At 41.5% G+C, this 14,983-nt stretch overlaps 1 protein-coding gene across 3 annotated transcripts in view; it reads left to right on the forward strand.

Moving 5' to 3' along the window:
• The first annotated feature begins 548 nt into the window (after positions 1–548).
• The window catches only part of NUP155 (nucleoporin 155), a 73,525-nt gene continuing 59,090 nt past the window's right edge, over positions 549–14,983 (forward strand). For all 3 annotated transcript variants that reach the window (XM_047766836.1, XM_047766845.1, XM_047766853.1), the window contains exons 1-5: positions 549–830; positions 5,064–5,201; positions 8,929–9,025; positions 11,804–11,874; positions 14,431–14,523. In XM_047766836.1, coding sequence (XP_047622792.1) covers positions 674–830; positions 5,064–5,201; positions 8,929–9,025; positions 11,804–11,874; positions 14,431–14,523 — 556 coding nt within the window. In that variant the 5' untranslated portion in view covers positions 549–673. The remainder of the gene's footprint in view (positions 831–5,063; positions 5,202–8,928; positions 9,026–11,803; positions 11,875–14,430; positions 14,524–14,983) is intronic.

The raw sequence follows: 14,983 nt of genomic DNA on the forward strand, positions 1-14,983 counted from the left end.
TTAATTTACACCAGAGCCCGTGAGAAAGGTAGTGAAAATTTGGTTTACATGCAAATTGTTTCTGACCAAGAGTTACCAATTCCTATCCACTTTCAAGAAGTTATTTGGAAAAACAAACTGACGCGCCTACTCTTATACAGCTGTAGGCATGGGATTCCCATCCGCGAAGCTCGAGAAACCCGAGCGCAAAGGTCCTAGCGCGCGCTAAACCCACCAGAACCAGGGCAGCTTGCGCAGAACCCACATTAACCGACTCCCACCTACTCAGCGCCTAGCCGCCCCCTTCCTCTCTACCCTCCCACCCCCCCCCTCCTTCCCAGTCCCTCCCCTTCCCCTTTCCTCCCTCCCTCCCTGCAGGACCCCCCCCCCCCACTCCCCGATTTCCCGGCTTCTTCCCGAACCCAATCATCCAGCCAGCTAGCTCGAACGCGCCTCCCGCTCGCTAGCCCCACCCCTAACATCCAGCCCAGTCTAACAGCTTCCTCTTCCCAGCTCCGAAATGCTGTGTTCAAATCCCTCCCCGGATGAACCGGAAGTGCGTCATGCACTGGCGCCTGGGCGCTCGTTTGGCGCGCGCGCCGTAAGCTTTGGGGCTCAATTAGCGTCTTGGGTTTTCTCTTATTTCTCCTTGCTTTTTGACTTTCTCCGGACGCTGGTGTCTCGGATTTTCGAGATGCCGTCTTCATTGCTGGGGTCGACGATGCCGGCCTCAACGTCGGCCTCAGCCCTGCAGGAAGCTTTGGAAAATGCCGGGCGGCTCATCGACCGTCAATTGCAAGAAGACCGCATGTACCCGGACCTTTCTGAGCTTCTCATGGTGCCTGCCCCAAGTGAGTGATCGATGCCCATATGGTGACTAGTTTCTCGGCCTAAAAGATTCTCGCCTGCCTCTCTAAGTAGGTCCTTATCCCCGAGGTGAATCGGCGAAGACATTCAGAGATTTGGGACGCTGTTTACTGCATTTTTGGAGGGCGGAGAAGAGCCCATTTTCAGTTTTTTGCTCACTTTCTTCATGTAGGTACTTAAGAGGATAGGAGTGAAGAGCATGCCCCCATTTGGAGCAGAAAGAGGTGGTCTCTAACCTTAATGAGCCTCTCATTGCCTTCAGGTGTTTATCATTAAGACTACATGAGGAGTATCACCTGATCTGAGTCTTAATTAATTAATTCCTCCTATTATTATTAGAGTAGAACTGAAGAACAGGAAGTTAATTTGGAAATTTACTGTGTTCGCTTAAAGATATGTTTTGTTCTGTGTGGAGTTAGTATAATGTGAAGTGCTGGAAGGTGTAAAAAAGAACTACCAGCGGGATAATGGAAGCGATAGGGCAGATCAGCAGTGATGATGGATGAGCAGGGTTGGCACATTTTGTGCCAACAAAAAGGAGATGTCTGTAAAATACTTCGATTAACGATTTTAAGTTAAGGCCAGGGCATATGGAACTATATAAGTTGCTAAGGAAAAAGTCACCACTTTGTGACCTGGAAATTGGAGTAGAGAAGAGTAAGCTGAAGATTTTTGGTAAGCAAGAACCAATATATTCTAACTAGGATGATCTGTGCAGTGTAAACCTAGAAGGCACCACTGAGGATTTATAAAAATTCACTAATTGAGTAGACTTATAATCAGAAAAAAGAAACAAAGCAGATAGTGTTTCTTCCCAACAGCTACTTACCCTAGGCTTGTCTGGTAAGAACTGAGTAACCTATTAGCAACTCTCATCTTGAACAGCACTACTCCTTTTGACTGCCCTAAGTCTTAAAGCAAGATGTAAAAAGAGTCCATACACTGTGGTCCTCTCATCGTATCTGACCCCAGTCCTGCCTATCCTCTCCACCTTTACACACCCTGCCTCTTCAACTGAATCTCCTTTCTATTTGGAGAGTATTCTCATCCTCTTTTCCAGTCATACTGAATTTAACATGCTTTCCGTAAGAAACCGCCTTTTCAGGATTTTCTTTTACATGTACCGTTCCATCATTTCTAGAATGTTCTTTGCCTGACAATTCTTCCAGACTGCAACATCACTTTCTCAAGTATGTGGGTTCAGCTGAAGTATCAGCCTGTTCCACCCAAAGAAGCACACTTTGTGAGAAATAATGGAAAGGAGCCTGAACTATTTGAACCATTCTGTATGAATTCATGGCATGATAAGTAAAGAAAATATAAGACCTGGACCGTTTAAGGAAGGGGAAACAAGTCACTTTCTCTGTAAAGTCTTTCTTAACTGTTTATATCCTCAACAGTTATTAATTCCATCCTCTGTGTTTCCATTCCTGATGAACATTTGCAGTGTTCTATTAAAATTATATTTCAAGATTAAATGGGGAGTTCCTGTCATGGCTCAGCGGTAACAAACCCCATTAAGTATCTATGAGGATGTGGGTTCTATCCATGGCCTCACTCAGTGGGTTGGGAATCCATTGTTGCCCTGAGCTATGGTGTAGGATGCAGATTTGGCTCAGATCCAAAGTTGCTGTGGCTGTGGTGTAGGGTGGCAGCTGTAGCTCCAATTGGACCTACTTACATATGGCACAGGTGCGGCCCTAAAAAAAAAAAGGATTGAATGGGATGTCTATGATTTGCTTCCGAAAATACATTAGGAAAGGAGTGGATAATGATTGATATAAATGAAACATGGTTGGGCATGTTACCAGAAATTTTTGAAGCTGGGTAATCAATACATAGGGACTGATTGCATTTTTCTCTAGTTGTATATATCTTTTAAAATTTTCATGATACATTTTGAAATTGTTCTATATGTCAGTTTCTCCCAACATCTTTGAATTTTAGGGAGCCTGAAAAGGTGCCTGGGATAAATAGGTCATCAGATTTGAAACACACTGTTCAGGACTAAGAAGGACAGACTGAATAGACCAGCCTGGCCCTGCCCTTAGTGTCTGGCATTGGAGCAAGACAAAAGTTGCCAGTTGAGAACACTTTATAATGCAGTCTGGTCCTTCCCCTTCCAGCCCCTGATAAAATGTTGCTCATACAATGTTGCTCATACGGTATTAGAGACATACCTTATTTTGTTGTGCTTTGCTGTATTGCACTTTATAGATACTGTGTTTTTTACAAATTAAAGGCTTGTGGCAACCTTGCCTTGTCAGATGATGGTTAGCATTTTTTAGCAATAAAGTATTTTTTATTTTTATGTCTTTTTTTAAGAGCCCTCTTCAGCATATGGAAGTTCCCAGGCTATGAGTCGAATCGAAGCTGTAGCTGCCAGCCTTCACCACAGCCATAGGATAGCAATGCCAGATCTGAGCCAAGTCTGTGATCACCACAGCTCACGGCAACACCGGATCTTTAACCCTCTGAGCGAGGCCAGGGATCAAACCTGCATCTTCATGGATACTAGTCAGGTTTTTTACTGCTGAGCCAAAATCGGAACTCCAATAAAGTATTTTTTTAAATTAAGGTGTACACATTGTTTTTTCAGACTTAAGACTTAGACTATAACGTAAACATAACTTACATGCACTGGAAAACCAAAGAATTCATGTAACTCTCCTTATGGAGGTGTTTATTTTATTGCAGTGGTCTAGAACCAAACCCATAATATCTCTCAGCTATGCCTGTATTTGTGTGTTGATGGGGGTGGAATACATAATGGAAAAAGGGATGGATTGTTTTATTCTTTAAATTTTTCTATTTATTTATTTATTTAGTCTTTTCTGTTCTAGGGCTGCACCGTGGCATATGGAAGTTCCCAGGTTAGGGGTTGAATTGGAGCTGTAGCCGCCAGCACACACCACAGCCACAACAATGAGGAATCCCAGCAGAGTCTGCGACCTACACCACAGCTCACAGCAACGCGGGATCCTTAAACCACTGAGCAAGGCTAGGGATCGAACCTGCATCTTCATGGATGCTAGTCAAATTCGTTTAGGAGCCACGACGGGAACTTCTAAATTTTTCTAATTTTTTTTGGTTTGTTTTTTGTCTTTTTAGGGCCGTACTAGTGGCGTATGGAGGTTCCCAGGCCAGGGGTTGAATCAGAGCTACAGCTGCAGGCCTACCCCACAGCCACAGCAATGTGGGATCTGAGCCATGCCTTTGATCTACACCATAGCTCACGGCAACACAGGATCCTTGACCTACTGAATGAGGCCAGAAATCAAATCCACATCCTCAGGGTTCCTAGTCAGGTTTGTTAACCACTGAGCCATGAAGGAAACTCCCTAAATTTATCTAATTTTTAAATGAGAAAGGTAATAGCTGTTCTTTGCACAATCAATATTTTATTTGTCCACAGTTGTTTTATCTGAGGATAACAAAGCAGGGCTTTTTTTTTCTTTCCTTCTTTTTTTATTTTTATTTATTTATTTTTTTGTCTTTTTGCTATTTCTTTGGGCCGCTCCCACGGCATATGGAGATTCCCAGGCTGGGGGTCGAATCGGAGCTGTAGCCGCCAGCCTACGCCAGAGCCACAGCAAGCCGCCAGCCTACGCCAGAGCCACAGCAACTCGGGATCCGAGCCACGTCTGCAACCTACACCACAGCTCACGGCAGCGCCGGATCCCCAACCCACTGAGCAAGGCCAGGGACCAAACCCGCAACCTCATGGTTCCTAGTTGGATTCGTTAACCACTGCGCCACGATGGGAACTCCTTTTTTTAAAGCCACACCTGCAGCATGGGGAAGTTCCCAGGACAGGGCTCAAACCTGTGGTCCAGCAATGACCTGAACCACAGCAGTGACAATGCCACACTAGGCTACCAGGAACTCCACAAAGCAATTTTATAAATTTTTTTTTCCATTTCATACTAGTAAAATAATAGGAAATACTAAATTACTGAACTAAACATTTCTTATGGAGTCTTTGTGAAAGAAAACCTTCTGTTCAGTGCTGAAACCAATAGTTGCCCCCCATCTTAATACTGGAAATTTCTCAAGTCTCCTTTACGTCGGGTCAGATCTACTTTATTCGCTCTGTACCTTTAGAACCACCAGATGCACTTTCTTTTTTTTTTAGATTGCAGTACTTCTGTATGACCATTTGATACCCCATACATTGTTATTTTAAATAAATTTTTTTTCCATTTTATTTTTTGTAGATAATCCTACTGTTTCTGGCATGTCAGATATGGATTATCCTCTACAAGGACCTGGTTTGCTTTCAGTACCCAACCTTCCAGAGATCAGTTCCATCCGAAGAGTTCCTCTCCCACCTGAGCTTGTTGAACAGTTTGGACGTATCCTATTATTTTTTATTTAACACTTTGAAAAATTTAAAAATTGATATTTTTGTTATAATTCTTGTTTTGTGTTTAGTTAGTGTATTGCATGTAAGTTCATATAAAGGATTTATTTAAAATATATTTAAGTATGTGTGTGATTTGCCCTGTGCTTGGAAAATTTCATGTAAATTTGAATGTTAAAAATTGAGTCACATTTGGAGTTCCCGTCACGGCTCAGTAGTTAATGAATTCAACTAGGAACCATGAGGTTGTGGGTTCGATCCCTGGCCTCGCTCAGTGAGTTAAGGATCCTGTGTTGCCGTGAGCTGTGGTGTAGGTTGCAGACGCAGATCCTGTGTTGCTGCATCTCTGGCATAGGCCGCCAGCCTACAGCTCCAACTGGACCCCTAGCCTGAGAATCTCCATATGCTGCAGGTGCGGCCCTAGGAAAGGCAAAAAGACCCCCCCCCCCAAAAAAAGGTTGAGTCACATTTAATTGGGGACCTTGAGGACAATGAATTGTTTACAAGAAACTCTGCCTCAAATACTACTTTACAATTAAGTGCTATACACGGAAGTTTTTACTACCCCACTTCTTCAATTCAAATACCCATGGTTTTTGTTTTTATTGTTTCCTATATATTGATATTTTAAAACTGTTATGTGGTTCTGAAAATGTTTAGAACAAACAACAACTGCCAGGCACCCCCCCCCCCCCCCCGCAAAAAAAAGGTTTTGGTATGTTTTTTCACTTACTAGTATCTTATTTTTTCTTTTGTTGTTACAGCAAGTTTTTTTTTAATGATTTTTATTTTTTCTGTCATAGCTGGTTTACTGTGTTGTCAGCTTCTACTGTACAGCAAGGTGGCCCAGTCATATACCTTCTTTTTCTCACATTACCATGTTCCATCATAAGTGACTAGATATGGTTTCCAGTGCTATATAGCAGTACTTACTAGTATCTTAGGATTGAAGTTTATTTTACTTTATTTTTTTTTTGTCTTTTGTCTTTTTAGGGCTGCATTCACGGCTTTTGGAGGTTCCCAGCCTAGGGGTTGAAAAGGAGATGTAGCTGCCGGCCTATGCCACAGCCACAGCAATGCAGGATCCTAGCTACATTTGTGACCTACACCACAGCTCACAGCGACGCCAGATCCTTAACCCCCTAAGCGAGACCGGGGATTGAACCCAAATCCTCATGGATGCTAGTAGGGTTCATTAACCACTGAGCCACGATGGGAACTCGTGAACTGAAGTTGATAAGCAATTGCATTTCTAAGGATCGCAATAAGAATCTGTATCTAAAGTTGTAGGAAACTGAAATACTAATGGCATCTTCATCAACTGAGTAGTTACATAAAAATTTTAAAGTATGTTAATTTAGTGTGAAAAGGTTTCGTATTTATATATAGTGAGATTTACAAAGAAGTGAAAAATTAAGGAAAATGCTTATTTATCAAATAAATAGAAAAACCAGTAAAATCTGATGGATTTTTTTTTCCCTGTAATTTTTACTGTTCATGAGACTTTGTAAAGTGGTGCTGTTAAATATATAATAGCCTGGGAACTTCCATGTGCCACAGATGTGGCCCTAAACAGCTAAAAATGAATAAATAAATAGGAGTTCCCGTCATGGCGCAGTGGTTAACGAATCTGACTAGGAACCATGAGGTTGCGGGTTCGGTCCCTGCCCTTGCTCAGTGGGTTAACAATCCGGCGTTGCCGTGAGCTGTGGTATAGGTTGCAGACGCGGCTCGGATCCCGCGTTGCTGTGGCTCTGGCGTAGGCCGGTGGCTACAGCTCCGATTCGACCCCTAGCCTGGGAACCTCCATATGCTGCGGGAGCGGCCCAAGAAATAGCAACAACAACAACAACAAAAAAGACAAAAGACAAAAAAATAAATAAATAAATAAATAGGTAATGCACCTTTCTTATAGTCTACCCTTGCTTAGTTTCTTAATAGTCTTTAATCTGGTAATACTATACAAGAGACATTTCCTTTAAAGGAAGTTATTCTTTCACAATTGCTTCATTGTCTTATAATTACATAAATAATTGTTTGTTTTGCAATTTGTATGAGGCTTGTAGGTTGTCACAGCTGCAGCAATCCCAGATCCTTAACCCACTGCTCTGGGATTGAAATGGCACCTCCACAGAGGCAAGCTGGATTATGAACCCACTGCACCACAGTGGGAATTCCTAATCACTCTTGCTCTTATATAATTATAAAAGCTGTTTATATAACTCTTATAAACAGTTTTTTAACGTCCAAGTTCAATGGTATAATTCAGAACCAATTTTGTTAAGTTAGTAATTGTAAAAACATTACATTTGTTCTTCAGAGTACATTTTAAATGGTCAGATAGCATTATTTATATATTTATTTTTCTTTTCAGGGCCGCACCTGTGGCATATGGAAGTTCCCAGGCTAGGTGTTGAATCAGAGCTGCAGCTGCTGGCTTATACCACAGCAACACCAGATCCAAGCTGCAACTGCAACCTAAGCCACAACCTTGCTTGTGGCAACACCGGATCCTTTAACCTCATGAGCCAGCCTAGGGGATTGAATCGCCTTCTCATGGATACTAGTTGGATTCTTTTTTTTTTTTTCTTTTTTGTCTTTTGTCCTTTTAGGGCCACACCCACAGCATGTGGAGGTTCCCGGGCAAGGGGTCTATTTGGAATTATAGCTGGCCTACACCACAGCCACAGCAACTCCAGATCTAAGCTGCGTCTGCTACCTACACCATAGCTCACGGCAACACTGGATCCTTAACCCACTGAGCGAGGCCAGGGATTGAACCTACAACCTCATGGTTCCTAGTCAGGTTTGTTTCCTCTGCACCACAACGGGAACTCCACTAGTTGGATTCTTAACCAGCTGAGCCACAACAGGAACTCCTAGATATCATTGTTTAGAAATTAGAAATTATAAGTGTTTCAGTCATACATTATGGTTTTCATTAAGCTCGTTGCAAGTGGATATTTCATTTGCTCTTTCTATTGAAGATAGATAAAATCATACATTTTGTTTATTTATTTATGTATATATTTGTCTTTTTAGGGCCACACCCATGACATTTGGAGATTTCCAGGCTAGAGGTTGAATCAGCTACAGCCGCCAGGCTATGCACAGCCACAGCAATGCCAGATCTGAGCTACATCTGCAACCTACACCACAGCTCACAGCAACACCAGATCCTTAACCTACTGAGCGAGGCTAGGGAGCGAATCCTCATCCTCATGAATACTAGTCGGATTCATTATCTCTAAGCTACATTGGGAACTCCATTAGTCATGCATTTTATTTATTTATTTATTTATTTTTGTTGTTGTTGTGGTTTTTGTTGTTTTTGCTATTTCTTGGGCCACTCCCGTGGCATATGGAGGTTCCCAGGCTAGGGGTCTAATCGGAGCTGTAGCCACCGGCCTACGCCAGAGCCACAGCAACGCGGGATCCGAGCCGGGTCTGCGACCTACACCACAGCTAACAGCAACGCCGGATCATTAACCCATTGAGCAAGGGCAGGGACCGAACCCGCAACCTCATGGTTCCTAGTCGGATTCGTTAACCACTGCGCCACGACGGGAACTCCGTTTTATTTTTGGTTTGTTTTTTGTTTTTGTTGTTGTTGTTGTTGTTGCTATTTCTTAGTCATGCATTTTAAATCAAAATCTTTTGAAATAAGTTTAAGCGAGATGAGATTGAAATCTTTTTACCTTACATCCACCCTACCTCAGATATGCAGTGTAACTGCATGATGGGCGTGTTCCCTCCTATTAGTAGAGCTTGGCTCACAATTGACAGTGACATATTCATGTGGAACTATGAAGATGGGTATGTATTTATGGCTGGTTTGCTTTAATATCATTAGAATTTAGATTATCTTTATTGGAACTACTGTTCTACTTGTTAAAAGCTAACTGGTTTATCTTTCTTTCCTGTAGCATCCGGGTTGGTGCTTCTCAGTATACATACCAACCTGGGGATAGGGTTAAAATGTGGATCATGCTGTAATCATTCTTAGTGAGGCTCAAGAGTCTGCATTTATAACAAGCTCTCAGGTGATACTGTGGATCTGGGTATGACTCTGAATAGCAGGAGTTTTATTTCCTAAGCTCTCCTGTAATAGTCTATCAGTAATTCCTTGAGAGATGGTTTGACATTTTTAAAGGCCCCCGTTTTCTTTGAAGTTCTGTGTAGTGGTAGGCTGTAAATTTATTCAAGTATTTTAACAGTTTTGTTGTTATTCTTTTTTTTTTTTTTTGTCTTTCTGCCATTTCTTGGGCCACTCCCGTGGCATATGGAGGTTCCCAGGCTAGGGGTCGAATTGGAGCTGTAGCTGCTGGCCTACACCAGAGCTACAGCAACTCGGGATCCGAGCCGCGTCTGCGACCTATACCACCACAGCTCACGGCAGCGCCAGATCCTTAACCCACTGAGCAAGGCCAGGGATCGAACTCACAACCTCATGGTTCCCAGTCAGATTCGTTAACCACTGCGCCACTACAGGAACTCCTGTTATTCTTTTTGTTTATTCTTATTTTGTTGTTACTCTTATTGAAGTATTTTAACAGTTTTATTGTAAGTATTATGTAACAGTTATTGTTGGCTTGACCTTGTATAAATTAAATGTATATAATAGAGTCTTGAGTGAAGGCCCCAAGGCATTCTTGCTTAATTAGTTTATAGATTTGATTAACTTCCTATTGGCTCTTTGGAATTTTTTTTTTTTTTTTTGGTCTTTTTGCCTTTTCTAAGGCCGCTCCCGCAGCATATGGAGGTTCCCAGGCTAGGGATCTAATCAGAGCTGTAGCTGCCGGCCTATGCCAGAGCCACAGCAACGCAGGATCCAAGCTCACGGCAACACCAGATCCTCAACTCACTGAGCAAGGCCAGGGATCGAACCCGCAACCTCATGATTCCTAGTCGGATTCGTTAACCACTGAGCCACCATGGGAACTCTGGAAAAATTTTTCTCTTTCATCTCTCCATCATGGTATTAGGTGAGATATGAGATAAGCAGAGGAAGGCCCATATGTATAGTTAAGATGTTATTCTTGCTCCTAAGGAATTAACGAACTTGTTAGGAACACACAAATACACACACATGCACACACACACACACACAGTGTCACTGAATCAAAATTGACATCAAATGAGAACTTGTAGCTTAAATGAAACCATTTTTGTTTGCTGATCTTTTTTTTACTTATTATTCTTTTTTATTAAAGTACAGTTGATTTGCCGTGTTGTGCCAATTTCTGCTGTACAGCAAAGTGACTTAGTCTTACATGTATATCTATATACCTATGTATATATATTCTTTTTTATATTATTTTCCATCAAGGTCTATCCCAGGAGATTGGATATAGTTCCCTGTGCTATTCAGTAGGATTGTATTATTATTATTATTTTTGGCTGCACCCACAGCTACAGCAATGCCAGATCTTTAACTCACTGTGCCACAAGGGAACTTCTGTGTTGATTTTTTCTTCTAATCAGAACTTTTCATAGCTATTTTTATTGTTGAAATGCCATACGGTCATAATAGCAGTAATAGATGGTTGTGATTGTTCTTCATGTACCATGAATGTTGCCACAGTTTGTTAATATTGTACATAATATATTCATTTTTATTCTTTTTTTTTTGGTCTTTTTGCCTTTTCTAGGGCCGCTTCCTGCGGCATATGGAGGTTCCCAGGCTAGGGGTCTAATCGAAGCTGTAACTGTCAGCCTGTACCACAGCCACAGCAACTCGGGATCGGAGCCGCATCTTCGACCTACACCACAGCTCACAGCAACGCTGGATCCTTAACCCATTGAGCGAGGCCAGGGATCGAACCCGTAACCTCATGGTTCCTAGTTGGATTTGTTAACCACGGCACCACAATGGGAACGCCTTCATTTTTATTCTTAATAATTATGCATGTCCATTATCTTTTTTATGAGAGCCTACACTATATTGATCATAATTGTTTTAAATTACCTGTCTGTTAGTTTGGACATCTATCTCATAGCTAAATCTGTTTCCGTTGACTGCTTTGTTTCTTGACATTGGGGTACTTTTTTGCTTGCTTTTTTGCTCATGCTTTGTTATTCAAAGCCAGACATCACATGTAGGACAGAGGATACTGCAGTAAATAGCCTTTATCCTTAAAAGTGGGCATGTCTCTTCCTTTGCTAGGGCCTAACAGGTGGGCCTTTTTTGTGGGGAGGAGTTGACTTTTTCCAAGTCAGGACTTAAGCTGAGTTTATTTTTATTGTGGCAGTGGTTACTATCAGTGGACCACAGGTTTCAAATTCCTTTAGACCTTGCACTTGGGATACAAGTTTGGATCCTTGAGACTTTCTCTCAGTGTTCCTATTCCTGCCTCTGACCCAGCAGTAGATTGCTGTTACTTGAGACTTACAACCTGGTGGAGGATGTTTGGAATAAGAACCAGCATTCTCCCTTTTCTTGGTTTATGCTTAGCCTTCGGCAAGCCTGTATGCTTGGGTCTTGGAACTGAAACAGTTTTATTTGCTGGTTCATTATATTTTGTGGTCTTAAAGACTATTTTAAGATACAACTTTTTCTTTATGTATAACATGTTTTTCTTCAACTGTTGACAGAGGAGATCTTGCCTATTTTGATGGACTTAGTGAGACTATTCTTGCAGTGGGGCTTGTGAAACCAAAAGCTGGTAAGAAAAATATAAAGATTAAATTATGTTTGTATGTACATAGACTCCAAATATTTTAGGACTAAATGATAACGTATTTTATTTTTATTTTTAAAAATTTTTTGTCTTTTTGCCTTTTCTAGGGCCGCTCCTGCAGCATATGGAGATTCTCAGGCTAGGGATCTAATCAGAGCAGTAGCCACCGGCCTACACCAGAGAGCCACAGCAACACGGGATCCCAGCTGCGTTTGCAACCTACACCACAGCTCACAGCAACGCCGGATCCTTAACCCACTGAGCAAGGCCAGGGATCAAACCTGACTCCTTATGGTTCCTATTCTGATTCGTTAACCACTGAGCCACGACGGGAACTCCTGATAACGTATTTTAAGTGATTTCCTGTTGGAGTTTTGTTTTGAATTACTTATAATTAGAAATATAAAAAGGGAATAGGAATGTTCAACAATTGACTCACTTTATGGTATACATGAGTCTGCCTTTATTTATTTATTTTTTATTTTATTTTATTTTTTTGTCTTTTTAGCAATTTCTTGGGCCGCTCCCCGGGCATTTGGAGGTTCCCAGGGTAGGGGTCGAATCGGAGCTGTAGCCACCGGCCTACGCCAGAGCCACAGCAATGCAGGATCCGAGTCACGTCTGCAACCTACACCACAGCTCAGGGCAACACCGGATCGTTAACCCACTGAGCAAGGGCAGGGGCCGAACCCGCAACCTCATGGTTCCTAGTCAGATTTGTTAACCACTGCGCCACGACGGGAACTCCTATTTATTTATTTATTTATTTAGTCAGTCAGTCAGTCAGTCAGTCAGTCTTTTTGCCTTTTCTAGAGCCGCTGTCTCGGCATATGGAGAGTCCCAGGCTAGGGGTCGAATCAGAGCTGTAGCCACCAGCCTACGCCAGAGCCACAGCAACTCAGGATCCGTGCCGAGTCTGTGACTACACCACAGGCTGTGGCAATGCCGGATCCTTGACCCACTGAGCGAGGCCAGGGATCGAACCCTCAACCTCATGGTTCCTAGTTGGATTCGGTAACCACTGAGCCATGATGGGAACTCCGAGTCTGCCTTTAACATTGTTAAACTATAGTAATTGAATTTTATCTTGCTTTTTGTTAGTCTTTCTTGATTTACCTCAAGTTTTTTGCATTACACATTTTCATTAATTACTGAATTTAAAAACCATTTTTGTGTCTGTAATTTTAATTCTTGATAGCTCATGGAAGTGAGAACAGTCTTCAAAATAAACCCTAGGAGAAGTTTCTATCATTGGCACTCTATTTTTGGATGTCATAATGTGAAGACAGTGTTAATTAGACATAACATCTTATACCGGTCCACACTTTTTTTTTTAATTTTTTAATTTTTTTTTTTGTCTTTTTAGGGCTGCACCTGTGGCATATGGAGGTTCCCAGGCTAGGGGTGTAATTGGAGCTACAGCTATTGGCCTACGCCATAGCCATAGCAACACTAGATGCAAGCCTTGTCTGCAACCTACACCACAGCTCATGTCAATGCCGGATCCTTAACCCACTGAGTGAAGCCAGGTATCAAACCCGAAACCTCATGGTTCCTAGTCGGATTTGTTTCTGCTGTGCCACTGTGGGAACTCCTTTTTTTTTTTTAAGGCCTAATAATATTTCATTGTATATACATAGCACATTTTGTTTATCCATTCATCTGTTGATGAACGGTTGCTTCCACCTTTTAGGTGTTGTGAATAATGCTGTGAACATGAGTAACAACAGAAACTTTTTTTGTGTGTCCTCTTAGGGCCACATCCAGGACATATGGAAGTTCCCAGGCTAGGGTCAAATCGAAGCTGTAGCTGCTGCCCTGCACCACAGCCACAGCCATGCCAGATCCAAGTTGTATCTGTGACCTACACCACAGCTTACGGCAACGCTGGATCCTTAACCCACTGATCAAGGCCAGGAATCAAACGTGCATACTCAAAGATGCTAGTTGGGTTTGTTACCACTGAGCCACAACAGGAACTCCATACAAAGTAATTTTTATGTCTACTTTTTAAAAATTTTTTATTTTTTAGGGCCACACCTGCAGCATATGGAATTTCCCAGGCTAGGGGTTGAATCGGAGCTACAGCTGCTAGCCTACACCACAGCCATGGCAATGCTAGATCCACAAGCCACTGAGCGAGGCTACTGATTGAACCTGCAACCTCCTGGATCCTAGTCAGGTTCATTACTGCTGAGCCACGACAGGAACTCCAAAATTTTTATGTTTTAATAAACCTAAACTATTTCATAATGTAACACTGATTTTAAATGTCATTAAATACTGAAGTGTTTGTTTCTGAAGTGTTTTTTTAGTACTGTTTTCTTATTAATTGATGACAGGTAGTAATATTTTAACATAAAAATGAACTAAATCACATTGACCCTTTTCATACACCATTTAATCTGTTTAACAGCATTGTAAATCAACTATAAAATTTAAAATCCATAGCTCATATTAAAGATAACTGTATTCTGTTAATGCTTAAATGCTGGATGTTTTCCAGAAAACAGTCCCTAATCCATATTGACTTTATTTTAGGCATCTTTCAGCCTCACGTACGACACCTCCTGGTTTTGGCAACCCCAGTGGATATTGTGATTCTTGGACTCAGCTATACTAATTTGCAGACAGGTATAGCAATGCACATGTGTTTTTATAAAATAAATATATTTTGCACAATTTAATATCGTAATTGAAAACTAATCTTTTTCGCTAACTTAACTCTCTAGGCTATTTGCTCTTAGGAAAATATTTCCCTATAGATATGATACCTTTCAGATTAGTTACTTCACCAAAAAATTATTTTGGATATATTTACTATATTCGTGTACAGTTCTTAAATGTCCAGTATGAAGGAGGGTTAATAGAAGAGAAATAGATGTCACTGGTAATTTTTCAATAATGCCTTCAATTTCTTAAAATTTTTTTTGACTAGCCATTTTAACATATGGATCACTGAAATATACATTATTCCTTCCCTTAAAGTAAGAAGCCCTCAATTAATTTATTATAAGCACACTCATTGGTTTCTTTGGCATGATTATTGGTGCCACATCCCTAGGTCTTTTTCCAAAATTTAATCCTTTGAGTT

Source organism: Phacochoerus africanus, chromosome 1 (assembly GCF_016906955.1).
Source record: "Phacochoerus africanus isolate WHEZ1 chromosome 1, ROS_Pafr_v1, whole genome shotgun sequence".
Lineage (NCBI taxonomy): Eukaryota > Metazoa > Chordata > Mammalia > Artiodactyla > Suidae > Phacochoerus > Phacochoerus africanus.